We start from the raw sequence: 17,526 nt of genomic DNA, 5'->3' as shown, positions 1-17,526 counted from the left end.
GTCAGTGGGAGGAATAGTGTCCCATCATTGGTGTCAGTGGGAGGAATAGTGCCCCATCATTGGTGTCAGTGGGTGGAATAGCGCCCCATCATTGGTGTCAGTGGGAGGAATAGCGCCCCATCATTGGTGTCAGTGGGAGGAATAGCGCCCCATCATTGGTGTCAGTGGGAGGAATAGTGCCCCATCATTGGTGTCAGTGGGAGGAATAGTGCCCCATCATTGGTGTCAGTGGGAGGAATAGTGTCCCATCATTGGTGTCAGTGGGAGGAATAGTGCCCCATCATTGGTGTCAGTGGGAGGAATAGTGCCCATCATTGGTGTCAGTGGGAGGAATAGTGCCCATCATTGGTGTCAGTGGGAGGAATAGTGCCCATCATTGGTGTCAGTGGGAGGAATAGTGCCCATCATTGGTGTCAGTGGGAGGAATAGTGTCCCATCATTGGTGTCAGTGGGAGGAGTGGTGCCCCCAGGACTGGTTATAGACCACCTCTGGCCCCCGGGCCGCAGTTCGGACACCCCTGCTCCAGGCTGATGCTCTCTATGGATGAACCACATGAGCTAGCACTCTGATTTCCCGCCCAATAAACACGGAGATCACCGGACACACGGGACACTTTATCAGGTAAACAGCAAGCAGGGAAAACAAGGAGTCCGCTATAACATACAGCAGAGGGCCTCCACATGGGGGAGCTGGAGAGTGAGGTGATAGGAGGAGAACGGCGGGCAGGTATGATCATGGAATGAGATGAAGGATGGAGAGGAGGTGGTGGTTGATAGGAGGAGAACGGCGTGAAGGTATGGTCATGGAATGAGATGAAGAGGAGGTGGTGGGAGGAGGGTGATAGGAGGAGAACGGCGTGAAGGTATGGTCATGGAATGAGTTGAAGGATGGAGAGGAGGTGGTGGGAGGAGGGTGATGGAGGAGAACAGTGTGAAGGTATTGTGTATGAGATGAAGGATGGAGAGGAGGTGGTGGGTGATGGAGGAGAACGGTGTGAAGGTATGGTCATGGAATGAGATGAAGGATGGAGAGGAGGTGGTGGGTGATAGAGGAGAACGGCGTGAAGGTATGGTCATAGAATGAGATGAAGGCTGGAGAGGAGGAGGTGGGAGGAGGGTGATAGGAGGAGAATGGCGTGAAGGTATGGTCATGGAATGAGATGAAGGATGGAGAGGAGGTGGTGGGTGATAGAGGAGAACGGCGTGAAGGTATGGTCATAGAATGAGATGAAGGCTGGAGAGGAGGAGGTGGGAGGAGGGTGATAGGAGGAGAATGGCGTGAAGGTATGGTCATGGAATGAGATGAAGGATGGAGAGGAGGTGGTGGGTGATGGAGGAGAACGGCGTGAAGGTATGGTCATGGAATGAGATGAAGGCTGGAGAGGAGGAGGTGGGAGGAGGGTGATAGGAGGAGAATGGCGTGAAGGTATGGTCATGGAATGAGATGAAGGATGGAGAGGAGGTGGTGGGTGATGGAGGAGAACGGCGTGAAGGTATGGTCATGGAATGAGATGGAGAGGAGGTGGTGGGAGGAGGGTGATAGGAGGAGAACGGCGTGAAGGTATGGTCATGGAATGAGATGAAGAGGAGGTGGTGGGTGATGGAGGAGAACGGCGTGAAGGTATGGTCATGGAATGAGATGAAGGATGGAGAGGAGGTGGTGGGTGATGGAGGAGAACGGCGTGAAGGTATGGTCATGGAATGAGATGAAGGATGGAGAGGAGGTGGTGGGTGATGGAGGAGAACGGCGTGAAGGTATGGTCATGGATTGAGATGGAGAGGAGGGTGGTGGGAGGGGGATGATAGGAGGAGAACGGCGTGAAGGTATGGTCATGGAATGAGATGAAGAGGAGGTGGTGGGTGATGGAGGAGAACGGCGTGAAGGTATGGTCATGGAATGAGATGAAGGATGGAGAGGAGGTGGTGGGTGATGGAGGAGAACGGCGTGAAGGTATGGTCATGGATTGAGATGGAGAGGAGGGTGGTGGGAGGGGGATGATAGGAGGAGAACGGCGTGAAGGTATGGTCATGGAATGAGATGAAGAGGAGGTGGTGGGTGATGGAGGAGAACGGCGTGAAGGTATGGTCATGGAATGAGATGAAGGATGGAGAGGAGGTGGTGGGTGATGGAGGAGAACGGCGTGAAGGTATGGTCATGGATTGAGATGGAGAGGAGGGTAGTGGGAGGAGGGTGATAGGAGGAGAACGGCGTGAAGGTATGGTCATGGAATGAGATGAAGAGGAGGTGGTGGGTGATGGAGGAGAACGGCGTGAAGGTATGGTCATGGATTGAGATGGAGAGGAGGGTGGTGGGAGGGGGATGATAGGGCGGTGGGGGTGGAACAGAAGTGATGGGTTCACTGTGGAGTCTGTCATAAAGACGGAGTTTGGTGGTTGTCATGGAGATGTGAGGTGTTGGATGGCACAGTTGCTTCTCCCACAAGTCACAGGTTTAGGTCATCGCGGAGACCAAATTATCACCATCCAATCTGAGATCAGATCTCGGCTCTGGGGTCCCTCGTCTTTCTGGGTCCCTCGGGCCCCGTGCTGAGCTCCAGTCACGGATAGTCTCCATCCTTCCGGTTGCGGACATAGAACATGTTCCTTATCCCTTGGTTAATGGCGGTGCGGCCCTTGGCCAGCGCCTCGTCCGCTATGTCTCTAGGGAAGTAGTCATGAAAGGCGTGTTGGATGGCGTGGACCCGCCGGGGGCTGAGGGGCATCTTCTGGTCCGTACCGTTGAAGTTGTGTCCGTAAAGTTCCTCCTCGGTGAACAGTAGCTTGGCCAGCTGCCAGCCGAAGGGCCCCGGATTGTTGATGTCCACTTGTCTCCGTATGGACATGGCAAGATCCTCGTCCACCCTCAGCTCCATGGCATGAGCCGGCACATTGGGGGAGCTGATGACGGTGACCGGGCCCTGCCACTCGCAGTGGAAACGTTGTTTTCTTCTACGCTTGACCACAGGGAACGATGGAGAAGACGTGGAGGCATAGTGGAAGGGCAGGTTGGGGTACAGATGAGAAATGATCGGTTGGTCTTCGTCGTCTTCTTCTATTTCTAGTTTGAGTGTTCTCAGGTGGTCGTCGTTGGACATGGCATCTTCTCCTCCTGGCTCGTCGGGGGGCTCGTCGGTGAAGGACAGAGACTTGGGGCTGCACTCCTCAGCTTTGCTGCAGCTGTTCAGGAACTCAACAATCTCTTCGATGGTGTTGAAGCAATAGACGGGGGCGGTCTGGGTGGCCACCTCGTTCTTCTGAAATCTGGTGCAGAGTTCATCTTCCTGGAGGAGCTCGTTCTTCATCGAGAGATGAGTCATGAGGGGGTCGTTCTTCATCGAGAGATGAGTCATGAGGGGGTCGTTCTTCATCGAGAGATGAGTCATGAGGGGGTCGTTCTTCATCGAGAGATGAGTCATGAGGGGGCTGTCCTGCACCGAGAGATGGTCCTCTCCATAGCCAAGGATCTTTATCTCCTGGACTTCCTGCAATGGAAGAAGACTTCAGACAGAAGAACGGAGATCACGTCCACTCATAGATGGTCTACAGCAGAAGTGTTTACCTGTTGTCACCTTCTTCATGACCACCAATGGTTCTATGTATGGGGCGAACACGGTCTATAAACCAGAGGCTCCTGATGGACGGTTGGATAAATGGCTCTATATTTAGGACGTATCCGGTCTATAAACCAGAGGCTCCTGATGGACGGTTGGATAAATGGCTCTATATTTAGGACGTATCCGGTCTATAAACCAGAGGCTCCTGATGGACGGTTGGATAAATGGCTCTATATTTAGGACGTATCCGGTCTATAAACCAGAGGCTCTGGATGGACAGTTGGATAAATGGCTCTATATTTAGGACGTATCCGGTCTATAAACCAGAGGCTCTGGATGGACGGTTGGATAAATGGCTCTATATTTAGGACGTATCCGGTCTATAAACCAGAGGCTCTGGGTGTACAGTTGGATAAATGGCTCTATATTAGGACGTATCCGGTCTATAAACCAGAGGCTCTGGATGGACGGTTGGATAAATGGCTCTATATTTAGGACGTATCCGGTCTATAAACCAGAGGCTCTGGATGTACAGTTGGATAAATGGCTCTATATTTAGGATGTATCCGGTCTATAAACCAGAGGCTCTGGATGTACAGTTGGATAAATGGCTCTATATTTAGGACGTATCCGGTCTATAAACCGGAGGCTCTGGATGGACAGTTGGATAAATGGCTCTATATTTAGGATGTATCCGGTCTATAAACCAGAGGCTCTGGGTGTACAGTTGGATAAATGGCTCTATATTTAGGATGTATCTGGCCTATAAACCGGAGGCTCTGGATATACAGTTGGATAAATGGCTCTATATTTAGGATGTATCCGGTCTATAAACCAGAGGCTCTGGGTGTACAGTTGGATAAATGGCTCTATATTTAGGATGTATCTGGCCTATAAACCGGAGGCTCTGGGTGTACAGTTGGATAAATGGCTCTATATTTAGGACGTATCCGGTCTATAAACCGGAGGCTCTGGATGGACAGTTGGATAAATGGCTCTATATTTAGGATGTATCCGGTCTATAAACCAGAGGCTCCGGGTGTACAGTTGGATAAATGGCTCTATATTTAGGACGTATCCGGTCTATAAACCAGAGGCTCTGGATGTACAGTTGGATAAATGGCTCTATATTTAGGACGTATCCGGTCTATAAACCAGAGGCTCTGGATGTACAGTTGGATAAATGGCTCTATATTTAGGACGTATCCGGTCTATAAACCAGAGGCTCTGGATGGACAGTTGGATAAATGGCTCTATATTTAGGATGTATCCGGTCTATAAACCAGAGGAGAGGATCTGGATGGACGGTTGGATAAATGGCTCTATATTTAGGACGTATCCAGTCTATAAACCAGAGGCTCTGGGTGTACAGTTGGATAAATGGCTCTATATTTAGGACGTATCCGGTCTATAAACCAGAGGCTCTGGGTGTACAGTTGGATAAATGGCTCTATATTTAGGACGTATCCGGTCTATAGCCCAGAGGCTCTGGATGTACAGTTGGATAAATGGCTCTATTTTTAGGACGTATCCGGTCTATAAACCAGAGACTCTGGATGGACAGTTGGATAAATGGCTCTATATTTAGGATGTATCCGGTCTATAAACCAGAGGCTCTGGGTGTACAGTTGGATAAATGGCTCTATATTTAGGATGTATCCGGTCTATAAACCAGAGACTCTGGATGGACGGTTGGATAAATGGCTCTATATTTAGGACGTATCCAGTCTATAAACCAGAGGATCTGGGTGTACAGTTGGATAAATGGCTCTATATTTAGGATGTATCCGTCTATAAACCAGAGGCTCTGGGTGTACAGTTGGATAAATGGCTCTATATTTAGGATGTATCCGGTCTATAAACCAGAGACTCTGGATGGACGGTTGGATAAATGGCTCTATATTTAGGACGTATCCAGTCTATAAACCAGAGGATCTGGGTGTACAGTTGTATAAATGGCTCTATATTTAGGACGTATCCGGTCTATAAACCAGAGGCTCTGGATGGACAGTTGGATAAATGGCTCTATATTTAGGATGTATCCGGTCTATAAACCAGAGGAGAGGATCTGGATGGACAGTTGGATAAATGGCTCTATATTTAGGACGTATCCAGTCTATAAACCAGAGGCTCTGGGTGTACGGTTGGATAAATGGCTCTATATTTAGGACGTATCCGGTCTATAAACCAGAGGCTCTGGGTGGACAGTTGGATAAATGGCTCTATATTTAGGACGTATCCGGTCTATAAACCAGAGGCACTGGATGGACAGTTGGATAAATGGCTCTATATTTAGGACGTATCCGGTCTATAAACCAGAGGCTCTGGATGGACGGTTGGATAAATGGCTCTATATTTAGGATGTATCCGGTCTATAAACCAGAGGCTCCGGGTGTACAGTTGGATAAATGGCTCTATATTTAGGACGTATCCGGTCTATAAACCAGAGGCTCTGGATGGACGGTTGGATAAATGGTTCTATATTTAGGACGTATCCGGTCTATAAACCAGAGGCTCTGGGTGTACAGTTGGATAAATGGCTCTATATTTAGGAGGTATCCGGTCTATAAACCAGAGGCTCTGGATGTACAGTTGGATAAATGGCTCTATATTTAGGAGGTATCCGGTCTATAAACCAGAGGCTCTGGATGGACAGTTGGATAAATGGCTCTATTTTTAGGACGTATCCGGTCTATAAACCAGAGGCTCTGGGTGTACGGTTGTATAAATGGCTCTATATTTAGGACGTATCCGGTCTATAATCCAGAGGCTCTGGGTGTACGGTTGTATAAATGGCTCTATATTTAGGACGTATCCGGTCTATAAACCAGAGGAGAGGATCTGGATGGACGGTTGGATAAATGGCTCTATATTTAAGATGTATCCGGTCTATAAACCAGAGGCTCTGGATGGACGGTTGGATAAATGGCTCTATATTTAGGACGTATCCAGTCTATAAACCAGAGGCTCTGGGTGTACGGTTGTATAAATGGCTCTATATTTAGGACGTATCCGGTCTATAAACCAGAGGCTCTGGGTGTACGGTTGTATAAATGGCTCTATATTTAGGATGTATCCGGTCTATAAACCAGAGGCTCTGGGTGTACAGTTGGATAAATGGCTCTATATTTAGGACGTATCCAGTCTATAAACCAGAGGCTCTGGGTGTACAGTTGGATAAATGGCTCTATATTTAGGACGTATCCAGTCTATAAACCAGAGGATCTGGATGGACGGTTGGATAAATGGCTCTATATTTAAGATGTATCCGGTCTATAAACCAGAGGCTCTGGGTGTACAGTTGGATAAATGGCTCTATATTTAGGACGTATCCAGTCTATAAACCAGAGGCTCTGGATGTACAGTTGGATAAATGGCTCTATATTTAGGACGTATCCAGTCTATAAACCAGAGGCTCTGGGTGTACGGTTGGATAAATGGCTCTATATTTAGGATGTATCCGGTCTATAGCCCAGAGGCTCTGGATGTACAGTTGGATAAATGGCTCTATTTTTAGGACGTATCCGGTCTATAAACCAGAGGCTCTGGGTGTACGGTTGTATAAATGGCTCTATATTTAGGACGTATCCGGTCTATAAACCAGAGGAGAGGATCTGGATGGACGGTTGGATAAATGGCTCTATATTTAAGATGTATCCGGTCTATAAACCAGAGGCTCTGGATGGACAGTTGGATAAATGGCTCTATATTTAGGATGTATCCGGTCTATAAACCAGAGACTCTGGATGGACGGTTGGATAAATGGCTCTATATTTAGGGGGTATCTGGACTATAGCAGTTCACTTTATGAGATGAATAGTCTAGATGAGGGGTCTCCAAATTATGGCCCTCCAGGTGTTGAGGAACTACAAGTCCCATGAGGTCTTACAAGACTCTGGCAGCCACAGGCAAGACTTCCAGGAGGCATTATGGGACTTGTAGTTCCTCAACAGCTCGTGGGCCATAGTTTGGAGACCCCTGGTCCAGAAGTTCATGCCCCATAATACGGGAGGTTGGATTACCTGGCTCCTGGTGAGGAGCTTTCTTCGGATCAGCGCCAGCGGTTCTCTTTGTTTGCTGAAAAACAGAGGAGAAGATCATGCACATGGCTGGTTGCTGAGAACTTGGCCTCCATCATCTCCAAACATCGGCTTTTAGGGGTTTCTATCCATTCTGGTCCCCTTTCTGGGTTTATACATCCAGCTGTCATGTGACGTTCAGTTTCGTGTGGTGGACCTGGGAGACTTACCTCTTCTTGGTCAGGGGCACTTTGGGGATGGTGACTCGGACTATGGAGGGCGGGGAAGAGTCTTCACAGTCCTGCAAGAACACAGATAGAAATGAAAGACGTCCAACATTGACTGTTCTCTGGGCGGGGCGTTGGCCAATAAATGCCCACAAAAAGCAGGCTCACCTGTAAGACCATCCTGACGCTGCTGGTTTTCCGCGGGGGTCTTGCCTTTCCTGACATATCTCACCCACCTTCTGGACCACTGCTGGGCTGACACTGTGGGGAGAGGACAATTAGTGCTGACAATGATTGGGGCATCTGGAGGGCTGCGGATTAAAAACAGAGGAAAAGACATTGGAATGTGTGAAGGTCCACCAAGCAGAGCTCATCCCTTCACATTTCTATAGAGGAGGACCTCAGCGCTCTCCGACCACAGAGACCAGGTGGATGGAGGAATCTTCCTCACAGGCACATTGTACTCTGACAGTGGCACCTGGTCAGCTCCAGCCACATATCAGTGAAATTTTCCATGTCCCTTCGACAGAAGTCACTGAAAGAATCATCATCTGTTGAGTAGAGAGGCTCACACTCTGATCGAAGATTGGCCAGTCTCTTCTGACCAGCCGAATTTCCATCAAGGTGAAGAGTAGTTAGCAGGGGAGCAATCATAAGTCAAGGAGAGACCATGACTCTGAAGATCAGTGTCTAGGCACGTGTCTTCAAAGGGCACGTAGTGGTGGTCTCTTCGCCGGGCAGTACAGAGGTTTGGTGGTGGTCTCTCCTACACGACTCTCCAGAGAGTGAGTGGTGGGGTGGTCAGGGTTTCGACTCTTAGAGACAGAATTCCAACCTGCACCAGAAGGAAAATGTTGCGAACCGATTTTTGGTCAATAAAGTTTGAAAGTCCCCCCTTCATGAAAACGTAAAAGGAGGTCATCAGGGTCATAGGAATATAGTGTATAGCTTTCATCAGGAACTCGTGTCCATGGGCCATCAGGTGTAGAGCGGGTCACAGGAGAGGGCGTAGGATGATGCCAGGTGGCATTGGCTGAGGTCGCATTAGGAGGCCCTGTAGGGGGAATCCAATTCCTATTTACTGAAGCTGGACTCACTGCATACAGTTCGTGTTGCATGTTTGAACCAATCCAGTACGCTACTCAGCTCTATGGTAGAGCAAGGGATTGTCGAACCCTATGAACTCTTCCCCAACCCCCAATTTCTTGTGTTTGGACACAGAACTGCCTTGGATTCTAGACTGCCCCCGAAATAATATTCAGACCTCCTTGGGTACTGTTGTCAGGAAGGTACCTGGAATCTTCATGTCTGGAGAAGGTAGAGAAGACCTGGAGAAGGTGGAGGAGCCTAGGGACTGGATGTTCATCTTCAGTACACTGTTTCTCTCTAAGAAAGCCTGATGGACCAAAACATTTTTAAAATTTTGGATAGATCAGGGAATGGTTGGAACGACTCTCAGAAAATTATCCCTTCACCTCCTTTCCCAGAGACACAACAGAAAGTGAGAGGTGGTCTCTCCAAAGTGAGACATCTCCTCTAAGCTGTCACCGGAAGAGTCTCGTCCGTCCATTGTATTTGCCTAGTTCGCTATATTGCTGAAAGACTTTGGACCCCAGACCTTCATATCTCTATGAGCTCGTTGGACATCCCATTCCAAAATCATGGCCGATAATACGGAGTCTCCCCCCCTATACTATACTCCTCCAGTCTTCTAGGAAGACTTCCCACGAGATTTTGGAGGGTGTCTGTGGGAATTTGCACTTACAGTTGCAAGAAAAAGTATGTGACCCCCTTGGGATTACGTGGAGTTTTGCATGAATTGGGCATAAAATGTGCTCTGAACGTCATCTATGTCACAACAATAGAAGAACACAGTCTGCTGAACATAATACTACACAAACATTAGATGTTGCCATGGTTTAATTGCACATAACATGTAAACATTCACAGTGCAGGGAGGAAAAAGTATGTGAACCTTTGGACTTAATAACTGGTTGACCCTCCTTTGGCAGCAATAACCTCAACCAAACGTTTCCTGTAGTTGCAGATCAGACCTGCACAACGATCTGGAGTCATTTTGGACCACTCCTCTTCACAAAACTGTTTCAGTGTAGCAATATTCTTGGGATGTCTGGTGTGAATCGCTCTCTTAAGGTCATGCCACAGCATTTCAATTGGGTTGAGGTCAGGACTCTGACTGGGCCACTCCAGAAGGCGTATTCTGTGCTGTTGCAGCCATTGTTTTGTTGAATGACTTGTATGCTTTGGGTCATTGTCCTGTTGCATCACCCATCCTCTGCGGAGCTTCAGTTGGCGGACAGATGGTCGTACGTTTTCCTGCAAAATGTCTTGATAAACTCTGGAATTCATTTTCCCATCAATGACAACAATCCGTCCAGCCCTGAGGCAGCAAAGCAGCCCCAAACCATGATGCTCCCTCCGCCATGTTTCACAGTGGGGATGAGGTTTTCATGTTGGTGTGCTGGGCCTTTTTTTCTCCACACATAGTGTTGTGTGTTCTTCCCAAACAACTCAATCTTGGTTTCATCTGTCCTCAGTATATTCTGCCAGTAGTGCTGTGGACACATCCAGGTGCTCTTTTGCAAACTTCAAACGTGCTGCAATATTCTTTTTGGGCAGCAATGGCTTCCTCCGTGGTGTCCTCCCATGTACTCCATTCTTGTGTAATGTTTTCCTGATTGTAGATGTGTCAACAAAAATGTTAGCCTGTGCCAGAGATTTCTGTAGGTCTTTAGCTGACACTCTGGGATTCTTCTTTACCTCATGCAGCATTCTGCGCTGGGCTCTTGCAGTCATTTTTACAGGATGACCACGCCTAGGGAGAGTAGCAACAGTGCTAAACTTTCTCCATTTGTAGACAGTCTGTCTTACCGTGGACACAGGAACATCAAGGCTCAAGGAGATACTTTTGTAACCCTTTCCAGCTTCATGCAAGTCAACAATTCTTGATCGTAGGTCTTCTGAGAGCTCTTTTCTGCGAGGCATGGTTCACATCAGACAGTGCTTCTTGAAACCAGTAAACCCAAAACAGGTGTCAGCAACACATCCAATATCATCCCACTGATTGGAGTCAAGGTTGGCTCACTCCTGGCTCCAATCAGCTCTGGGAGAAGTCATTAAGCTAGGGCCTCACATACTTTTTCCTCCCTGCGCTGTGAATGTTTACATGTTATGTGCTATTAAACCATGGCAACATCTAATGTTTGTGTAGTATTATGTTCAGCAGACTGTGTTCTTCTATTGTTGTGACTTAGATGACGTTCAGAGCACATTTTATGCCCAATTCATGCAAAACTCCACGGAATCCCAAGGGGGTCACATACTTTTTCTTGCAACTGTATTTGTGAGGTCAGGTACTGATGTTGGATGAGAAGATCTTATACCAAAGTTCTTCCAAAAGTACCTTCAAAGACAGAACTGATGTTGGATGAGAAGACCTAGATCACCTTCCCAGTTCCAATTCATCCCAAAAATGTTCAGTAGGGTTGAGGTCAGGGCTCTGTAAAGGACAATCGAGTTCCTCCATGACCTCCAACCTACTGAACATTTTTGGGATGAGAAAACCTCATACCAAAATTATTTCCTAGGGTTAAGGGCAGGGACTGATGTTGGGTGAGAAGACCGAAGGTCTTTCAAAAGTAGGGTTGAGGTCAGGGCTCTGTACAGGACACTGGAGTTCCTCCACACCAAACAGACCATCCATGTCTTTATGGAGCCGGCTTTGTACACAGCGAAGGGTCATGGGCAACAGAAAAGGGTCTTCACCAAACTGTTACCACAAGGCTGAAAGGGCACAATTGTCTCCAATGTCTTTGTATGAGGACCCTTCACTGGAGACACCTGAACTCCATCATTTGAAGGGGGGTTCACATCACCGGGCCACATGGTGTATCTGTTTGGATTGGGATGACCCACTTCCCATTATTGCTGGAATGTTTTAAGCATGAACCTTCAAAGACAGAACTGATGTTGGATGAGAAGACCTAGATCACCATCCACGTTCCAATTCATCCAAAAGGTGTTCAGTAGGGTTGAGGTCAGGGCTCTGTGTAGGACACTCGAGTTCCTCCATGACCTCCAACCTACTGAACACTTTTGGGATGAGAAAACCTCATACCGAAAGTATTTCCGAGGGTGAAGGACAGGGACTGATGTTGGGTGAGAAGACCAAAGGTCTTTCAAAAGTAGGGTTGAGGTCTCTGTACAGGACACTGGAGTTCCTTCACACCAAACTGGTCATCCATGTCTTTATGGAGCTGGCTTTGTACACGGGGGACAGTCATGGGGGGACAGAAAAGGGTCTTCACCAAACTGGTCATCCATGTCTTTATGGAGCTGGCTTTGTACACAGTGAACAGTCATGTGGGAACAGAAAAGGGTCTTCACCAAACTGGTCATCCATGTCTTTATGGAGCTGGCTTTGTACACAGTGAACAGTCATGTGGGAACAGAAAAGGGTCTTCACCAAACTGGTCATCCATGTCTTTATGGAGCTGGCTTTGTACACGGGGCAGTCATGGGGGGACAGAAAAGGGTCTTCACCAAACTGGTCATCCATGTCTTCATGGAGCCGGCTTTGTACACAGTGAACAGTCATGGGGAGCAGAAAAGGGTCTTCACCAAACTGGTCATCCATGTCTTTATGGAGCTGGCTTTGTACACGGGGGACAGTCATGGGGGGAGAGAAAAGGGTCTTCACCAAACTGGTCATCCATGTCTTCATGGAGCCGGCTTTGTACACAGGGGACAGTCATGGGGGAACAGAAAAGGGTCTTCACCCAAACTGGTCATCCATGTCTTTATGGAGCTGGCTTTGTACACGGGGGACAGTCATGGGGGAACAGAAAAGGGTCTTCACCAAACTGGTCATCCATGTCTTTATGGAGCTGGCTTTGTACACAGGGGACAGTCATGGGGGGACAGAAAAGGGTCTTCACCAAACTGGTCATCCATGTCTTTATGGAGCTGGCTTTGTACACGGAACAGTCATGGGGGACAGAAAAGGGTCTTCACCAAACTGGTCATCCATGTCTTTATGGAGCTGGCTTTGTACACGGGACAGTCATGGGGGGAACAGAAAAGGGTCTTCACCAAACTGGTCATCCATGTCTTTATGGAGCTGGCTTTGTACACGGGGGACAGTCATGGGGGGACAGAAAAGGGTCTTCACCAAACTGGTCATCCATGTCTTTATGGAGCTGGCTTTGTACACGGGACAGTCATGGGGGGAACAGAAAAGGGTCTTCACCAAGCTGGTCATCCATGTCTTTATGGAGCTGGCTTTGTACACGGGACAGTCATGGGGGGAACAGAAAAGGGTCTTCACCAAACTGGTCATCCATGTCTTTATGGAGCTGGCTTTGTACACGGGACAGTCATGGGGGGAACAGAAAAGGGTCTTCACCAAGCTGGTCATCCATGTCTTTATGGAGCTGGCTTTGTACACGGGACAGTCATGGGGGGACAGAAAAGTGTCTTCACCAAACTGGTCATGCCATCACACCTGTAAGAGCTTGTTGGACATCCCATTCCAAAACAATGGTCATTATCCTGGAGTTGGCCCCCATGTGGCTATAACATCCTCCAGTCTTCTGGGAAGGCTTTCCACCAAATGTTGGAGGATGTCTCTGGGACTTTGCGCCCATCTGTGAGGTCAGGTCCTGTTCCTGGATGACAAGACCCGGCTCTCCATCGGGGTTCCAATCCATCCCAAAGGTGTTCAGTGGGGATGAGGTTGGGGCCGTGTGCAGGACTCTGGAGGGTGACAACATACACTGCATGTGACACCGAGCACCCCGTAGGTGACACCGTAGCAGAGATTCCTGGGGTCTGTAGAGCGGTGACACACGGGAGGGGGGGTTCCTGGTGGAGCGGGGTCATGTGAGGACGCTGGCGCAGCAAATAACGGGAGAAAACAGAAAGATACGAGGTGTATGGGGGGTCCCTCCCCCTTCACACCCCCTATAGATCCCCACTGCCAGCCAATACACCGCCTGTACACACCGACACCCACCCTCACACAGACCTACCTGAGCGGGGCCCCTGCCAGTGGTCAGGTTGGGGGCCCCTGATGGCTGGGCCGGCTCTCTGCAGTGTCTCTGTGATGAAGCTGCAGCCAGGCGGTGGGGGGAGCGGAGAGGGCAGGATGGGGGGGATGGGAGATGAATGTGTAATCACCGCGTTGTGAACTCATTGCGACAATCCGCAGCCAAGAGCTGCCCTTCCCCCGCAGCCGGGGCCCCACACCCGCCCACAATGGAGGAAACTAGGACACGTCCAGACAGGGGCCCCCCGGGGCCAACACTCCGTCCCCCAATCCTGACCCTACTATATAATACATGGAGGAAACTAGGACACGTCCAGTCAGGGGCCCCCCGGGGCCAACACTCCGTCCCCCAATCCTGACCCTACTATATAATACATGGAGGAAACTAGGACACGTCCAGACAGGGGCCCCCACACCCGCCCACAATGGAGGAAACTAGGACACGTCCAGCCAGGGGCCCCCACACCCGCCCACAATGGAGGAAACTAGGACACGTCCAGACAGGGGCCCCCCGGGGCCAACACTCCGTCCCCCAATCCTGACCCTACTATATAATACATGGAGGAAACTAGGACACGTCCAGACAGGGGCCCCCACACCCGCCCACAATGGAGGAAACTAGGACACGTCCAGCCAGGGGCCCCCACACCCGCCCACAATGGAGGAAACTAGGACACGTCCAGTCAGGGGCCCCCACACCCGCCCACAATGGAGGAAACTAGGACACGTCCAGACAGGGGCCCCCACACCCGCCCACAATGGAGGAAACTAGGACACGTCCAGCCAGGGGCCCCCACACCCGCCCACAATGGAGGAAACTAGGACACGTCCAGTCAGGGGCCCCCACACCCGCCCACAATGGAGGAAACTAGGACACGTCCAGACAGGGGCCCCCACACCCGCCCACAATGGAGGAAACTAGGACACGTCCAGCCAGGGGCCCCCACACCCGCCCACAATGGAGGAAACTAGGACACGTCCAGTCAGGGGCCCCCACACCCGCCCACAATGGAGGAAACTAGGACACGTCCAGACAGGGGCCCCCACACCCGCCCACAATGGAGGAAACTAGGACACGTCCAGACAGGGGCCCCCACACCCGCCCACAATGGAGGAAACTAGGACACGTCCAGCCAGGGGCCCCCACACCCGCCCACAATGGAGGAAACTAGGACACGTCCAGCCAGGGGCCCCCACACCCGCCCACAATGGAGGAAACTAGGACACGTCCAGGCAGGGGCCCCCACACCCGCCCACAATGGAGGAAACTAGGACACGTCCAGACAGGGGCCCCCCGGGGCCAACACTCCGTCCCCCAATCCTGACCCTACTATATAATATATGGAGGAAACTAGGACACGTCCAGGCAGGGGCCCCCACACCCGCCCACAATGGAGGAAACTAGGACACGTCCAGACAGGGGCCCCCACACCCGCCCACAAGGGGTTAACCCGGCCGGCCATCCTCCTACATAATACATGGAGGAAACTAGGACACGTCAAGACAGGGGCCCCCCGGGGCCCAACACTCCGTCCTCCAATACTGACCCTTCTGCATCATACATGGAGGAAACTAGGACAGCTCCAGAGAGGGGCCCCCCGGGATCCAACACTCCATCCCCCAATCCTGACCCTCCTACATAATACATGGAGGAAACTAGGACACGTACAGACAGGGGCCCCCCCGGGGCCCTACATGATCTGCGTGAACATTCGTCCAACGATCGGAGTGAACATTCGCCCAATGATCGGCGTGAACATTCGTCCAACGATCGGAGTGAACATTCGCCCAATGATCGGCGTGAACATTCGTCCAACGATCGGAGTGAACATTCGCCCAACGATCGGCGTGAACATTCGTCCAATGATCGGAGTGAACATTCGTCCAATGATCGGAGTGAACGTTCGTCCAATGATCGGAGTGAACATTCGTCCAATGATCGGAGTGAACATTCGCCCAATGATCGGAGTGAACATTCGTCCAATGATCGGAGTGAACATTCGTCCAATGATCGGCGTCAACATTCGTCCAATGATCGGAGTGAACGTTCGTCCAATGATCGGAGTGAACATTCGTCCAATGATCGGCATCAACATTCGTCCAATGATCGGAGTGAACATTCGTCCAATGATCGGCGTGAACATTCGTCCAATGATCGGAGTGAACATTCGTCCAATGATCGGAGTGAACATTTGTCCAATGATCGGAGTGAACGTTCGTCCAATGATCGGAGTGAACATTCGTCCAATGATCGGAGTGAACATTCGCCCAATGATCGGAGTGAACATTCGTCCAATGATCGGAGTGAACATTCGCCCAATGATCGGAGTGAACATTCGTCCAATGATCGGAGTGAACATTCGTCCAATGATCGGAGTGAACATTCGCCCAATGATCGGAGTGAACATTCATCCAATGATCGGAGTGAACATTCGTCCGATGATCGGCGTGAACATTCGTCCGATGATCGGCGTGAACATTCGTCCAATGATCGGAGTGAACATTCGTCCGATGATCGGAGTGAACATTCGTCCGATGATCGGAGTGAACATTCGTCCAATGATCGGCATCAACATTCGTCCAATAATCGGAGTGAACATTCGTCCAATGATCGGAGTGAACATTCGTCCAATGATTGGAGTGAACATTCGTCCGATGATGGGCGTGAACATTCGTCCAATGATCGGAGTGAACATTCGCCCAATGATCGGCGTGAACATTCGTCCGATGATCGGCGTGAACATTCGCCCGATGATCGGAGTGAACATTCGTCCAATGATCGGAGTGAACATTCGTCTGATAATCGGCATCAACATTCGTCCAATGATCGGCATCAACATTCGTCCAATGATCGGCGTGAACATTCGTCCAATGATCGGCATCAACATTCGTCCAATGATCGGCGTGAACATTCGCCCAATGATCGGCATCAACATTCGTCCAATGATCGGCATCAACATTCGTCCAATGATCGGCGTGAACATTCGTCCAATGATCGGCGTCAACATTCGCCCAATGATCGGCGTGAACATTCGTCCAATGATCGTCATCAACATTCGTCCAATGATCGGAGTGAACATTCGTCCAATGATCGGAGTGAACATTCGTCCAATGATCGGAGTGAACATTCGTCCAATGATCGGCGTGAACATTGGTCCGATGATCGGAGTGAACATTCGTCCAATGATCGGCATCAACATTCGTCCAATGATCGGAGTGAACATTCGTCCAATGATCGGAGTGAACATTCGTCCGATAATCGGCATCAACATTCATCCAATGATCGGCATCAACATTCGTCCAATGATCGGAGTGAACATTCGTCCAATGATCGGCATCAACATTCGTCCAATGATCGGAGTGAACATTCGTCCAATGATCGGCGTCAACATTCGTCCAATGATCGGAGTGAACATTCGTCCAATGATCGGAGTGAACATTCGTCCGATAATCGGCATCAACATTCGCCCAATGATCGGAGTGAACATTCGTCCAATGATCTGAGTGAACGTTCGTCCAATGATCGGAGTGAACATTCGTCCGATGATCGGAGTGAACATTCGTCCAATGATCGGAGTGAACATTCGTCCGATAATCGGAGTGAACATTCGCCCGATGATCGGAGTGAACATTCGCCCGATGATCGGAGTGAACATTCG

At 49.8% G+C, this 17,526-nt stretch overlaps 1 protein-coding gene across 2 annotated transcripts; it reads right to left on the bottom strand.

The window, feature by feature from the left end:
• Window positions 1-594: 594 nt before the first annotated feature.
• On the bottom strand, window positions 595-14,117 carry LOC149427208 (uncharacterized). 2 transcript variants are annotated; one of them, XM_089668190.1, is made up of 5 exons: window positions 13,851-14,117; window positions 7,969-8,111; window positions 7,804-7,874; window positions 7,577-7,631; window positions 595-3,482 (listed from the first exon to the last, which is right to left on the bottom strand). In XM_089668190.1, exons 2-5 carry the CDS (start codon window positions 8,023-8,025, stop codon window positions 2,559-2,561), a joined length of 1,107 nt encoding a protein of 368 aa, XP_089524316.1. In that variant the 5' UTR covers window positions 8,026-8,111; window positions 13,851-14,117; the 3' UTR covers window positions 595-2,558. The 2 variants fall into 2 exon arrangements, with proteins under 2 accessions (XP_089524316.1, XP_089524315.1); XM_089668189.1 differs by having other exon boundaries at window positions 7,969-8,061; window positions 13,851-14,115.
• Window positions 14,118-17,526: the final 3,409 nt, after the last annotated feature.

The sequence above is a fragment of the Staurois parvus genome, unplaced genomic scaffold (genome assembly GCF_062004578.1).
Source record: "Staurois parvus isolate SC_StPar_1 unplaced genomic scaffold, SC_StPar_1.0 ptg003934l, whole genome shotgun sequence".
In the NCBI taxonomy this organism is placed as follows: Eukaryota; Metazoa; Chordata; class Amphibia; order Anura; family Ranidae; genus Staurois; species Staurois parvus.
The sequence above is the reverse complement of the archived record's forward strand: the minus strand, read 5'-3'. Positions and strand labels throughout refer to the sequence as shown.

What these genes read in the sequence shown, in the direction of transcription:
- LOC149427208 (XM_089668190.1), bottom strand. Translation starts at nt 8,025, where the DNA reads ATGTCAGGAAAGGCAAGACCCCCGCGGAAAACCAGCAGCGTCAGGATG. An exon ending in GCGTCAGGATGGTCTTACAG is followed by an intron (nt 7,875 to 7,968) that starts GTGAGCCTGCTT and finishes GTGTTCTTGCAG; the next exon opens with GACTGTGAAGACTCTTCCCC. An exon ending in GTGCCCCTGACCAAGAAGAG is followed by an intron (nt 7,632 to 7,803) that starts GTAAGTCTCCCA and finishes TCTGTTTTTCAG; the next exon opens with CAAACAAAGAGAACCGCTGG.